The sequence below is a fragment of the Triplophysa rosa genome, linkage group LG15, assembly GCF_024868665.1.
Source record: "Triplophysa rosa linkage group LG15, Trosa_1v2, whole genome shotgun sequence".
NCBI classification, from domain to species: Eukaryota; Metazoa; Chordata; class Actinopteri; order Cypriniformes; family Nemacheilidae; genus Triplophysa; species Triplophysa rosa.
The window spans coordinates 24,375,635-24,390,945 of NC_079904.1; the positions used below are offsets into that span (position 1 = coordinate 24,375,635).

Here is a 15,311-nt window from a genome sequence, read left to right on the forward strand (position 1 = left end):
CCCACCGCATCCCCCATCCCTCCCCACCGCATCACCCAACCCTCACCACCGCATCACCCAACCCTCACCACCGCATCACCCAACCCTCACCACCGCATCACCCAACCCTCACCACCGCATCACCCAACCCTCACCACCACATCACCCAACCCTCACCACCGCATCACCCAACCCTCACCACCGCATCACCCAACCCTCACCACCCCATCACCCAACCCTCACCACCGCATCACCCAACCCTCACCACCGCATCACCCAACCCTCACCACCGCATCACCCAACCCTCACCACCTCATCACCCAACCCTCACCACCGCATCACCCAACCCTCACCACCGCATCACCCAACCCACACCTCCACATCACCCAACCCACGCCACATCACCCAAACAACACCTCCACATGACCCAACCCACGCCTCCGCATCACCCAACCCATGACTTTACAACGCCCGCCCCTTGCCTCCCTATCACCCATCCCACACCTCCACGTCACCCAACCCACGCCACATCACCCAAACAACGCCTCCACATCACACAACCCACGCCTCCACATGACCCAACCCACGCCTTTACAACGCCCACCCCTTGCCTCCCATCCCACACCTCCACATCACCCAACCCACTCCTTCACATCGCCCTCTACACTACCTGACCCTCACCCTCATCTCAACCTCTCCACTCCTAACCCTCTACTCAACCATTCTTCATATCAACATCATTCAGTATTTTTGTGGTCTAGTGTAAACTGGAGATATTAGAGATGAAGGTGTTGTCACCTTCAGCAGTCAGAAGTGTGTTCCTTACGAAGAGCTCCAGGTCTTGTGCAGCTTTACGACTCCTCTCTGCATCAGCTGCTGTTTGCTCACCATCAGCAGAGACTTTGGTTGCCTGCTTGTGTTCAGAAAAACAACCTATAAAAATCATCAAGTGTTTTTAAACAGACCAGAGCTGTGCTGTACATGCACTGTGATAACATTTCACCTTCACTTTTTTATCCCAAAAGCCAAACTGACTTCTGCAGCAGGCAGAGCATAAAAGACAACAATAAACCGTAGACCTTACATCTCTGGGGCCAACATGAATCGAAACATGAAAGAAATAAAAACATTTCCAGTTTCCAGGCAAGAGTATTTTTAAGGTCAATGTTGCATGAATGAAAAAGGACAGAAGACAATAGACGTCTTTCTATTTAACTGCCTCTTGAACTTTTGTTATGTGAAAAGACTTCTCAAGCTTTTCAATCTACATTCATCACGTTTATCAAGGATTTCTATTCAGAAGACGGTGAAAAGTTCCCTTCGAAAATGAGCAGAAACGACGTGGTACTTCAACAACAAACAACTTAATGTTCTGGCCTTCTTTCATGTTCATAAACAAACCAACAAGGTCAGCAGCAGAGAACTCGCACACGTTAAACCAAACCAAACAAAAAGAAGAGAGCAGATTGACAAAGTCTGATTAAAAAACCATGTCTGTATTGTTTGTGTGATATGTTGCGGGAGGGTCAGGAGTGGGAGTGAAGAGTTTGTAGAGTCAGAGTCAGTTGTGTTGTGTGTGTGTGTGTTTTCTCACTCGGTTGAGCAGCTCATTCATTTCGGTCACCAGGCTGTTGAGGTTACTGTCGGCCAGCTGCATCAGTCTCTCCGGCGCCCTCTGTGGTGAAAGCATGTGCTGCACAACATACAAAGAAAGACATACATTCATCATGTACGTATGACTGACTGGTAGAGACGTGTCACCGTGGAAACAAGAGTGACAGCCCATATGGTTTCCAGCCTACATGGTGATATGAGTGAATTCTGAATCATTAGATGAACCATTTCAGAAGAGCAAAACTACACAAATATAGATGCAAGCTGGCAGTAGATGTCTGACATGATTATAACTTAATTATGTTCTGAAAAAATAAATCTGTGCTATTAATTGATGGTGTACATGCAGTGTTTCCTTGTGCACGTCAGCAAAATATGAATGTTTGTTTTATATAGAGAATATGACATTAAAAACAAGTTCAAACTTGTTATAATTGTTTACAGTTACTCAACAGTGAACATGATTTAATATAATAGAGAATTTTGCTCTGAACCGAGGGGTTTATAAACTGTGGGGATAATGTGGGTTGGTTGTCCCAGTGCATTAAAAACACCCTTTATTCCAATGAATAACTAACAATGACACTCGTTATGATATTGAGAATACGGCATGCCGTTGCCTCACAGAAAGTTATAAAACTGATGAATGATCACATTACAGTTTTAAAGGGAATAACATAAACAATGTTGGGTTTTCCATAAGCGTTCAGTCCTGCCATAGAATATCTGAATATTGCAATTAAACTTATTTACAGTATACATGACAAGAGAGAGAAAACACTACGCTCTACTAAAAGGGAACCAATGTGTGTTTATGCTCTATATTTCCTCAGGTAGAATATATACTGTACCTATCTAAGTGGTTCCTGGATTAAAAAAGCTTTGGGAAGTTAGGAACCTCTGCTCTAATGATCCTTTTTATTATGATGTCCACTGATAATCATATTCTTATTAATATTCTGTTTAAAAATGCTTTATTATTAAAAAAACAGGCATTAGCACAAAGTTATTTAACATGTAAACTTTTTTAATTTCTATCAAATCTGAATGTAGATGAGCAAGCCTGGTGTTGTCAGTGTCCATGGATGATACAGATGTGATGTCATACTCACCTTCAGCTCCTCGGTCATGTTCTCAAAGCGATAGAGCACTTTATACGGGAGGGGGAGCGGCAGAGTGAGATTGACACTGCCAATCAAACGCAGCAGCCGTTCCATGTCACCAATCAAGAGTCCTGCGCAGTCGTCATCACACGCTGTAAAACACACATGACATGAGTATGAATTCTGTCTGAGTTGTTTATTGGAGAGATCATAAGAGATGCTACAGCTGAAACACTGCATGCAGCATCACAACATCCCACAGACACACAAACCTCACAGTGGAAATCAATATCATCATCACACAAACATGAAACTGCAGATCATGTGTCATGCATCTAATTTTCTGGACTTTAGCCTGCTTGTTAGCCAGACTGACCGTCGGGTAGAACCAGGGCCGGATTGTCCAATGGGCATTGGGCTCCAAGCAAAGTCACTCTGTACAGTGAGCGACAGGAAGAAACAGCAGATATAATTCACCGTACGACAGGTGACTCCTGAATGAAATGAGTAGCCTATGGCGTTTACAACAATCTGTCACTTGTATCCACTGTTTGGATGAGGCTGTGTGAAAGAACATAGCCAAGATCTCCGCTTTTTATGGTGATTTGTTAGATGTCGCGTTACAAGTCATAACTGACAATAGAAACTGAATATATGTCAATGAGAACGGCTTTATTGTTGTAAATATAATCTATGAAATAGAATAGGCCTACCCTCACGGTTGTCTTAATTCTCAAAAGGTAAGAGTTGCTTTTACATGTACAGTATCTCACAGAAGTGAGTTCACCCCTCACATTTGAGTAAACATTTGATGGGATCTCTCCATGTGACAACACTGAAGAAATGACACTTTGCTACGATGTAAAGTAGTGAGTGCACAGCTTGTGTAACAGTGTAAATGTGCTGTCCCCTCAAAATACCTCCACACACAGCCATTCATGTCTCAACCGCTGGCAACAAAAGTGAGTACACCCCCAAGTGAAAATGTCCAAAATATTTTGTGTGGCCACCATTATTCTCCAGCACTGCCTTAACCCTCTTGGGCATGGACTTCTATCCATACTTCTATGGAATCTATCAATATTCTCCTTCGGTGTGTGCTGCAACCAGATTTTATAATCGGTCAGGATATTAAAACTCCTGTAATCTGAGTTAGGTTTAACAGATGACAGTTGTTTCCTCTCTTTCTCCCGTGCTCCGCCCACTCCCCAACCCTTCTTCTAACAGTGACCACGCCCATTTAAATCTGCAGATCTGTCTGTGCGTGCAGCGCCACAAACAGTCGAACACATCTTATGTTTACATTCACGAGGCATGAGACCATTGATTGGACCACTGCAGCACTGCAGACATGGCAACACTGCTTATGTCTGACTAGCGACTGTTTCTGCGCAAGCATGAGCGACCATGTCTACACTACTTTTAATTCAACTTTTGAATTTCACTTCTGCAGTTTAAAAAATGTTCATATAAATCAATGATTAGACTGAAAATTAACTTGAGTTACTTGAAAAACAAAGTAATTTGAGTTTTGATATGTAAATTTATAAAGTAACTCCATTACATTACTCGTTACTTAAAAAGTCCTCTGATTACATAACGCACGTTACTTTTAACGCGTCACCCCCAACACTGGTCGTAGTACAGGTATATAGGCTTAGGAAGTATAGGCTACTTATAATACTCGTTAATGCCGTTTAACACATTACTTGCTTACATAAGAACGTGAGTCGCGACGTGTTTGTTACAAAAAATAAGTTTAACAAATTGACAAGACACTTGTGTTCAAGGGCCCCTGAATTCTTAATCCGGGCCTGGGTAGAACTCGGATGGGAGTGAGATTCAGGGAGGTGAGTGTGTGTATGTGTGTATGTGTATCCCTATAAATATGTGTGTATGTGTGTGTATGAAGATGTGTGTCTGTGAGTATCCCTATGAAGGTGTGTGTGTGTGTACCCGTGTGTGTGTGTGTTAGTGTAGTGTGTGTTTTAAAGGACAAATGTATTAATGGGCAAGGATGGACAGAACCTCAGGCAACACTGCTGTTAATGAATGTTCTTCACCTCTTTTGTCTTCCAAACGCCACCCCCCCCCATCATCACTTTCTCTCATCCAGTGTCTCTCTATCATCTGAGGAAACACACTCCTCTCTCTGGATTCACTCGTGAGTGAGGTGGGAACTCCAGGGAGAAGAACTTCTCGAGCATGAAATTTAACAGAGAGTGTGAAGCGGCTCCCGGCAGCCCATTATGAGTGTATGACACGCCACCAACCACCAGAGAGAGAGAGAGAGAGAGAGAGAGAGAGAGAGAGAGACACAGAGAGAGAGAGAGAGAGAGAGTGAGAGAGACACAGAGAGAGAGAGAGAGAGAGAGAGAGAGAGAGAGAGAGAGAGAGAGAGAGACAGAGAGAGAGAGAGAGACAGAGCAACAAGTAGAGCATGTGGATTGACTGCAGCTCTCAATTGAACCTCCTGAAGAAACATAACTATTCAGATCCCTAGTGAAGATTCTTCCACACTAACAAGTGAAGCAGAAAATTCATCCACAGCAGACAGAGAGAAAGTCAATGAGTGTCTGCATCTAACACTACAGATAAGTTTCCGCCCGACCCAGTTCTCATTTTCCCTTCCTGCGCCGCGTTGTTTAATAGCAAATGCATTTGTGCTCATTTGTGCGCCCATGGGCGTGTTGGTCTAAAATACTGGTGTGCTCAGGCGCATTGTTGGCGCATTGCTATTTTGAGGAACTGAAAATAGACTGCGCCATAGAGCAACTCAAACCTGGTCTAAAGTCTAAAGTCAATGGCACAATATTTGGTTTAAAAAAAAAAGAGCGCATTAGTAGAAAATGCGCCTCTGGGCGTGTCCACATACAACGCGCTTTCACTTTACTTATTACACAGAGGGAAGCGCAGCAGCACACAAAATGATGTTTTATTAACTAAGTTCGGGAGGAGCACGTGCAGATAACTAACACGGTTGGTTCCTTATTATCAATCTCACCAAACAGATAATCAACCCGGCTGGCTTTCCATGACTAATCACACAATCAGATAACTAACCCAGCTGGTTCCCATAACCAATCTTACCAATTACCCTATCAGACCATGAGCGAACCCTTACAAATAGACAAGCCGCCTTACCTTCACCATCTGTAGTGTTTTCAGCACCCCTCCTCCACCCCGTCTCCTCACCCACAGCTCAGCCCCTTACAGCCCAAGGGGGGAACGACCCGAGTCCGGGCACACACCGGCCTTGGGGCCCTCTCCCCGGACAAGGGGCGAGCGCTCCGAGTTCGGAGGAACTACTGAGCTCGGAGCCCTCTTCCCGGGACAGCACGCCAAATACGCTTCATATCCGTCCCCTATCACCAGTTATTATATGTGAGGCGAACTCGTGAACATGGCAAATATAAAAAATAAATGGACTACAATGTAAAAGATTATTATTGTGTACAAAAGCTGGCTTGTCCTGTAGATGGTCTGCTGGTCAGCAGATGCATTTCCTCTCTAGAGAAGCGTCCAGTCTTTGCTCTTGCAAACTCCGCCGTGTAAATAGTGAATCCGCCATGGTGCGAGCGCAACTGGCTCTTAAAGGGAATGAGAGATGAGACTCTGATTGGTTTACTGCACGTTACGCCCAAAAAACACCCATTAAGAGAATCGGGACAACCCGTTTAGACCATGCGCCCAGGCGGTCCGACCGTTTTCCTGTTGTTAAATTAGCAAAAGTGGATTCGGACACGCCCGGAGTGCACCTGCGCCGTGTGCTTTAAACCATGCGCTTAGATCGTGAAAATAGGGCCCTAAATGTTAAAGGATCAGTTCATGGAAACATGACACTGTATATGACTTCATTTCATTAGTTTAACACAAAAATACAGTTTTAGATTCAAATCCTTTCATTGTATCTTCTTATACAGGACTCAACATGACAATGCTCAGTGTGTTCATTCTGAGATAAACCAGAACATCAACTGTGATCCAACAGAACATCAGTGTCTGAACCAGATCAAACCTGCTGTCGGAGGACACGAGTGACAGCATGAATGTCCAGCTGTGATAGTGTGTTGTGTTTACAGCACCTCCTCAAACTGACCGCACACATGTGTGTTTATATCATATTCCTAAAGAGTTTATTACTTTACACCTGTGCTAACTGACAGCACATCACAGACGCTTCGTACAGATGCTACACTGGAAACAGCACAGATGGCACAGTAAAGCTATTTCCATCGTCATCACATTTTAAAAAACAAAACACCCAGAACATTCAACACAAAACACTCATTTTACTGTAGTGTTCACTATACTGGATGACACTAGAGTGTCCAAACACATTACACGAGCAGCGACACATACATTGAGCCTGATACATCGAGCGCCAGTGCATTTGATCTCATTTAATCTTTATCTTCTATTTCTGCAATGCCACGACTGAAAGCTCCACCCACACTGTGATGTCATTTGATAGAAGTTCTGAGGATCATGGATATTAATTATCAAACATGAATAAGATGGATTGATTATAGAAGTTTACATTCAGATATAACATGAAGAGTCCTTCATAAGAAAAGTCACAAGAGATGCCTCTGCGTGTGGCACTCCTCATAGGCGCTCCTCTCCACTGGTTCAAATCCTACCTCTCCGGCAGATCCTTCAGGGTGTCATGGAGGGGCTCGCTGTGCACTGCTCACCACATGATCACTGGGATCCCTCAGGGATCATTGCTTGGACCACTCTTTTTCTCCATCTACACAACATCCTGACGACACTCAGATTTACATCTCGTTTCACCCAGGCGATACCACTGTAGCAGCTCGCATTACAGCCTGCCTAGAGGACATCTCGGCTTGGATGAAAGAGCATCACCTCCAGCTGAACCCTGCCAAGACGGAACTACTCGTGTTTCCGTCACACCCCACGGTGCAACACGATCTCACCATCCTACTTGGCAATACCACAATCGCTCCTTCCAAAACAGCCAGGAACCTCGGAGTCCTATTTGACGTGAACAGCTGTCCTTCAACGATCACATTGCAAAGACAATGCGTTTGCATGCCGATATGCCTTATTCTACGTGAGAAAGGTCAGACCCTATCTCACTGAGCATGCGGCACTACTCCTTGTCCAGGCCCCGGTAATCTCAAGGTTGGACTACTGCGACGCTCTCCTTGCCGGTCTTCCTGCAAAGACTATCGAGCAACTCCAGCTGGTTCAGAACACAGCAGCACGCCTCGTCTTTCACGTGACGGCCCTTTTCATCTCTCTCCACTGGCTACCGGATGACGCCCGTATCAGATTCAAGTCACTGATGCTTGCCTACAGGACTATCACTGGATCTGCACCGGCATAGTTTCACACCCTCCTACACCCCATCAAGATCCCTGCGTTCAGCAAACCAGTGGTGTCTTGTTTTGCCTTCTCGTAAGGGCAGTAAATCGCTTTCCCACTCATTCTCCTTCACAACTCCTTCCTAGTGGAACACTCTTCCTAACTCGCTCCGGTCAACCACATCTGGATTAAAGCGTCTGCTAAATGTAAATGTGTTTGTGCGTTGTTCAGCTGAAGTGTGAGAGGGAGCTAGAACAGAAAACTCTTCTGATTGGCTGAATAATTTGTGATTTTTGTGTTTGTGTCTCAATCCATCACAACTTCACAATCACTGTTTTAAAGGAGCAGCATGCTGTATGACACACACACGCACGCACACACAAAGCACAGATCTGAACACACATGTTTGATGTTGGACACCTCAAGGAGAAAATACACATAAACATTCACACACAAAAACACTTTTTAAGACATATGTGGTCCAACTCAATCACCCCCCCCCAAAGACCCCAAACACACAGAGTTGTGTGAGTAACAGGTGTCTTCATCACACATCACACTAATAGAGTCTGATCTTTCCCTCAGAAAACCACAACCAGCAATTACACAAACAGTAAACAAATCCCAGCACATCTCATTAAAATGTTGGTTTGTTTTGGCTGCATCTCCTCCTGCTCATTATGGGCCGTTTTTATATTTGTATCAGAGTTTAAAGAAAGTCATGGAATGTTGTTTTTATTACCACTCTGAAAATGCTGGACGGTTTTAACTCACGCTGGAGTCACTTCCGGACATTTCTTAGGTTGATTTAAATCGAAAAGCATTTTTTCGAATGTGTATAGACGTATCTAAATGTTGAGTGATATTTGACGTGAGTGTGTTGGTACGTACACACAATGCCCGCAGGGCCACACACATGCCTCTCCATGCACTGGTCACACTTCAGTCCATCGGCACCAGGACGACACTGGCACCGGCCGGACACAGCGTCACACGGCGAGGGAAATGCACCGTACTCATCACACTTACACTCCTCGCACCGGCCGCCCAGCACGCTCGGGTTACCATGGAAACCAGGAGCGCACCTGCCAGATTAAACGCATCATCAGGCATACAGATCATTAGTGAAGAGCACTCTTTAACCCTCAAATGACAGACATGATCAGATGTCTCACCTCTCGCAGTGTTTTCCCGTGTACCCTTCAGGACAGGCCGTGCAGCGGTACTCACCCAAGCCCTCCGTCTGACAACCGGGACTGAAACTGAGCACAGAGAGGGTTAGAGGATCCTCAGCTTGTACAGGAGATCCGTCATCATGTCTGTGCGTGACATTACTTGTTCTCGGGGTTGAGGAGAGGACATGCGCAGGGTTCACAGTCGTCCGGGGAGCCTCGCACCACACCATAAAAGCCCGGAGCACATCTCTCACACTTCTCTCCTACGGTATTATCCTGACAGTTCTACATCCAACACAAAACCACATCTTTTCAACCAAAACCACAAAGACATGTCTCCAGTGAAGAGCACTGCGCATCTCACAAGGAAAGGGAAGATGGAGAGAGATGTGAAGTGTAATGAGAAGTTGTGGTTTATTGGTCCGTGTCGCTCTAAAACTTTCATTAACTTCCTGTGTACCTCAATTACATAAATTACCCCCATCACACGCTCCTTTACCATTTTCAATTTGCCAAAACCCCTAAAATGCAAATGCTATTGCTATTAGCATGCGTGTGACTGAATGTTCGTGGCAGAGTTGAATCTTCAAGCAGAAAGCCGTTGAGAATGAGATGTTCACATGTCTATACTGCATTCCCTTCATCTATCACAAACGCATTTCACTATCAAACATCGGGTGGGTGTGAATTCATTGCTATGAATTTCAGCTGAAATAACTTCAGAGCTCAGATGGCAGAACGTTCTCATTGAATGTTAAAGTACATATCTACATTTAGAAGCAAGTCAGATAAACAAAGGCCAGCTTACAGTGTAAGTGTGTGGGCAGATGACATTCACCACGCTTTAACCAGCCTGATCAAAATAAACAACAGGACATTTAAATACCATTATAAACCATCAGCTTTTCCCATTCAAACCATTACAATATTCCTTTTTGTAGTGTGTTTTGGGGCATTATTCCAATAAGATTTAACATCCCACCAGTAGAAATCAGTAAAGACAATTATAGTTTCCATTAAAACCAATACAATTCCCATTATAACCATTACATTGTCCATTGTGTTTTGGGAGGGGGACAGTAACCTCAGTTTAAACATAATACAAGTAAAACTGTGGTGATGCAAATGATAATCAGCCTACCAAAAAGGCAAAGTTACACAATAATAAAACTATGGTTCATTTTAATAAAGAGGTGAAAATGCAGGCTGGCCGTGAGCAGAAAGTCCAGTAAAAGAAGGTGTTTTAGCAGTAAGAGAATGAGCGGCGGTGTACCTGACACACGGATGTTTCAGGATCACATGAGTCACTGTGGTCATGGCATTGACACCGAACACAGCTGCCAAAGCCCGCCCTGGACGCCACACCGCCCGCCTGAACCGACAGTCTGTAGAACCCGGCCGCACATTCCTGCACACACACACACACGCGCGTGTTCATATGGGAAATAATAGTCCTCTGTTGAAACCATAGCAACACCACGTCTCTTCCTTCGAAATTAATCGCGTCAATTTAGTGCACCATCTGTTGAGGGTGAACCTGCTAAACGGCTGTTTAAAAATACTTTATAGAGCACAGTGTGTGACGTCTGTATACAGCCATCTGCCTGAACGTGAACGCTCACTGATCTCTAATACACTTCACTTTGTCAGACTATCGGCTGTGGGTGGACGCACACACACACACAACTATAACTACTGTATAAGACACTTGCTGAGCATCCATCCAAAACAGCAACTTCAGCTAAAACACGTGACCTCCATGACCGCTGGGACAGAACAAAACCATCAAAATACAGAGAATCTTTCAAACAATACACGATGGGGTTTTATAACAAGTATTTACTTTTAAACACATGCAATGATCTTGAAATACATGTGAGAATGTTTGTTGTTTTTACCTCACACGAGAGGCCGGCGTATCCCAGAGGACAGTCACATTTCTCAATCTGATGAGCCATTTCAGTGTCCTGTGATGATGTGCCCACCTCAGCCACCTCCACCGAGACCTCTGAGACTCTGCACACACACACGCCAACGTAATATGCTCTCGTTAACTCTTCTGAAATGACAACATATACTTTTGCACAAGAGCGTGAATGAAAACGAAGACGAACACTAGTGATTTCAAAAGGTTCGCGAACTACAGTCAGTTTAAAGAGCTGTGTGTGTTAAGGGCGTAAATCAAATCGACAAATCAAAATGCAGGATCGTCGCTTACCCACCGGTCTCACATTTTTTAATTCATAAAATGTGAATTTCACATAGGCATTTGACAGATGCTTTTATCCACAGCGACTTATAGTGTCATGGTTGTGTAGATGACCCTGTTGAATTAACCAGCATATGCTGGGTTAAGTCTGTTTTGATGCTGGTTGGACCAGCTTAACCCAGCATCAAAACATCCCAAAGCAGCATATGCTGGTTAATTCAACAGGGGAGTCATCAGTATGTCTGAACCCATTCTTCTACAGGAGAACTAATGGAGTTTCTTCTTTAAAAGCCACCTCTCAGTCGTGTGTTACCCTGACACTGCTGACATCTACATCAGCTGTACCGGTGATAGCGTGTGTTTGTGTTCATCTAACGCATCTTTACACAGTCAAGTAAAGATACAAAACAGCATAAAAACGTATGAAATGATGTTCATTCAGTTCCGTGTTGTTATCATGAGTTTCAGTGCGATTCATTGAGTTTCTAACTAGATTGCTCTTAAGTACATCTGAGCACTTTATACTTCAGACATTCAATTGACAGATGACAGTTGTTTTCCTTTCTTATTGTACACGCACATCTCGGTCATCTTTGATTTCCTCAACTCATTCTTCAACTAATTAGTCAAACTAAAATTCATGAAGTAAAAACTATACTAAACTCACAGGTGAAAATCAACTAAAACTTAACAGAGACACAATGAGGTCTGACAGAGATTCACATCTAAAATAAGACATAGAAAAACACATTTAATTGAGGAATTTGATTTTGTTTGAGGATGTCAGGGATGTTTAAATAAAGTTTGAAGAGAGAGGGGTGGGGGTGGGGGGCGTGTCTGTGTTCTGTCACCTGCTGTGTCTCATGACGCTGCCGTGTGAAGCTTTGATCAGAATATAATCCACATGAAAGAGCACATCCATGAAGTCCTGACGGGACATCGCTCCTCCGTCCTTGTGGTTCCACTCGTGCTGAAAAACATTCATGTCATACACGTTAACCCCTCTAACGCTGCTGTGGGCGGGGCACCGACTCTCCCATCTGATTGGCTCACCTCTGTGATGTCAATCTCATGACGGGTCAGCTGACCAATCTGAAGCGGCGGCATGTTGCGAACCATGACCTTGTCCCTGTTAGGACCGCCCTTGATGACGACCTGCGGCTCGTAGGAGGTGCGGCCCGTCTCGTCACGCGCCTCATAATAGATGGCGTACTTTAATGTCCCACCGTAGGCTGTAATCTGAGAGAATCATGAATACATCAGACCAGCAGCATCTTTCCTCTAAGGATGTTCAGACATCTTCATGGGGTGACTGGATAAACATTTCAACCTAAAACACGATCAGATGAACTGAGCAGAGGATTGATCTAACCATGGATCCTCTGAACTGTTTGGGCAGTTTCCAGTAGTAGGGTTCACTCAGATGCTGCTGGATGACATCAGCATTAGCGACGATGTCAGGATGCTGAAAGGTCACGCCCGCTGTGATCTCCTGTCCGCTGGATCTGTCCACCAGAGGCAGAACCGTCTGCTCGGGCATCAGACTCAGCTGTACAACAACACGACATCACTCATGAGTCCATGAACGTCAGATTCATCAAAAATAAACAAATCAGCTAGAAGAGTTTTACACGTGAGCATTAATGGGGCCTTGGGGCAAAAATGCCGCAAAGATGAACAAGATTCTGGGTTAAAAGGGCAAAAATGGCCCCTGCTTAATAGAACTAAATGAAATATGAAAATGAATAAAGTTCATCCGTTACAGCGTTCAGATCTGATCACGCATCGGAGATTTCTTTTCCATGTTTTGATGGGAGCGTTGAGTATTACCAAAGATGTTAATATATTATCAAGATGCGTCACTGCCATTGAAATGAATGGGGAGGACCGCAACCCTAGCGAAGCTTTGCGCATGCGTAGTATCTAAAGCAGTGGTCACCAACCCTGCTCCTGGAGATCGACCGTCCTGAAGATTTCAGCTCCAACCCCAATCAAACACACCTTAACTATCTAATCAAGGTGTTCAGGTTTGCTTAATAATGACAGACAGGTGTGCTGAAGCAGGGTTGGAGCTGCAGTCTGCAGGACGGTCGATCTCCAGGAACAGGGTTGGTGACCACTGTGCTAAAGCAACAAAGCCCAATTTGATGACAAACATTATGGTACAGTTTACGTCATTTTTATATGTTGTTTTTAAATATGTCGTTTAATTGGGATTTTAGCTTCCGATTGTAGAAATATCAGTATTCCCCATTCACATCTTGTTTAAATGACGTAATAATAAGTGGCACGACTTCACTAAACGGACTTTGGTATTACAACCAACCAGAGACTGCGCTTGCACGTCATTGACCAATCAGAAGTTTAGATGTTAACGTTAATACAATTATGGCACATTTTAGCAGAATGAAACAGTCTTTATAATAAGCCATCACAGATGCAACCTCTGCACTTTAAAGGTGGCTTTTGTTGATAATATTTTACTGTCTATAGTACATTAACGTTTAAATAAGGTCATTATAAAAATTGCCCTTATGAAGATAAAAAAAATGGAAATCAATTCCAAATTTTGTCCCTTAATGGAAAGTCAATTTCTGACCCTGGTGAGCACTTTGTGTGTTTGTAAGTGAGTGTAGAATTTGAAATGTCAGAACGTTGTGTGTAACGTAGAGGAGTGTGTTTGTGTAAAGCAGCGTGTCTTCAGATTTGTGTTGATCTGAAGATGAGTTAAAGGACTGAAGCGTTTCACTGAATCTGCCTCGAGTAGCACTTTCAGGGTCTGAGCAATAAAAAAAACACATTTTATCAGGTCAACGTTGATTTACTTTTAAGACCCATTTAAGAACTTTATCTAGTGACTGATGTTTTACTGCCCCTACAGAATTATTTCAGTTTTATGATTCACCTGTGAATGTTTTCTCCACACAGAAGTGTTTGTTGTGTTTCCCGGTTCTTCTTCTTTATGTATATTGAGAAGCGCGTGTGAGGGACCCCACAGGTCATCTAAACGACTCTCAACGTCAACACGCAATCTCACGACTCACTGACTCAGACAAAATCTCTCCTTCCTCATAAATGAGCTAAAGGATTCTCAACTTCTCTCCGACAGCAAACAAACTTAAATTAACTTTTGCACTGCAACCCTCATTTCATTTGTTTGTCGATTTCGGATCATTGGAAAAAGTGTCCTTCAACCACATTCCACTGCACGTCTCCATGGACACGCTGAGGATTATGGGAGTTTGTGAATCTGGAGGAAACCCTTATTAAAAACAAACACAAGGGTCTCTCTCTCTCTCTTGTCCGCTGTGCTGTTTGTGAGTCTGCTTGAGAGAGAGAGCGAGTGACAGCCTGGAAGCTGTTGAAATGTATTAATATTTACTGTTTCCCGGGTAACGGAGCATCTCAGCCCACCTGAAGAGAGGATGATTAAGAAGAGCATCTAAACACACATCCAGAGTCACCTGTGGACTGATCTCATCTTCTCTATTAACACATCACATCCTCAAAAACACTGACATTCACTGTGTCTGTGAGGTGTGTGCGTGAGTGTGTGTGTCTGTGAGGCGTGAGTGTGTGTGTATGTGCGTGTGTGTCTGTGAGGTGTGTGCTGTGCGTGTGTAAGTGTGTTTGTGTCTGTGAGGTGTGAGTGTGTGTGTATGTGCGTGTGTGTCTGTGAGGTGTGTGCTGTGCGTGTGTAAGTGTGTGTGTGTTCACGCACACACCTCACAGACACACACACACTTACACACACACTCAGCACACACCTCACACACACACACCTCACACACGACACACACGCACTTCACACACACACACACACCTCACACACACACACATACACATCACGCACACTCCTCACAACACACACACACTTACACACACACCTCACAGACA

The 15,311-nt window shown here is 44.1% G+C and overlaps 1 protein-coding gene across 1 annotated transcript in view; it reads right to left on the reverse strand.

The window, feature by feature from the left end:
- lama2 (laminin, alpha 2) overlaps positions 1 to 15,311 on the reverse strand; it is a 134,712-nt gene that overhangs the window by 24,069 nt on the left and 95,332 nt on the right. Inside the window, 11 exon segments of the mRNA XM_057352085.1 lie at positions 778 to 889; positions 1,574 to 1,672; positions 2,706 to 2,848; positions 8,922 to 9,115; positions 9,206 to 9,292; positions 9,366 to 9,490; positions 10,479 to 10,613; positions 11,104 to 11,221; positions 12,266 to 12,384; positions 12,468 to 12,653; positions 12,787 to 12,963. Coding sequence (XP_057208068.1) covers positions 778 to 889; positions 1,574 to 1,672; positions 2,706 to 2,848; positions 8,922 to 9,115; positions 9,206 to 9,292; positions 9,366 to 9,490; positions 10,479 to 10,613; positions 11,104 to 11,221; positions 12,266 to 12,384; positions 12,468 to 12,653; positions 12,787 to 12,963 — 1,495 coding nt within the window.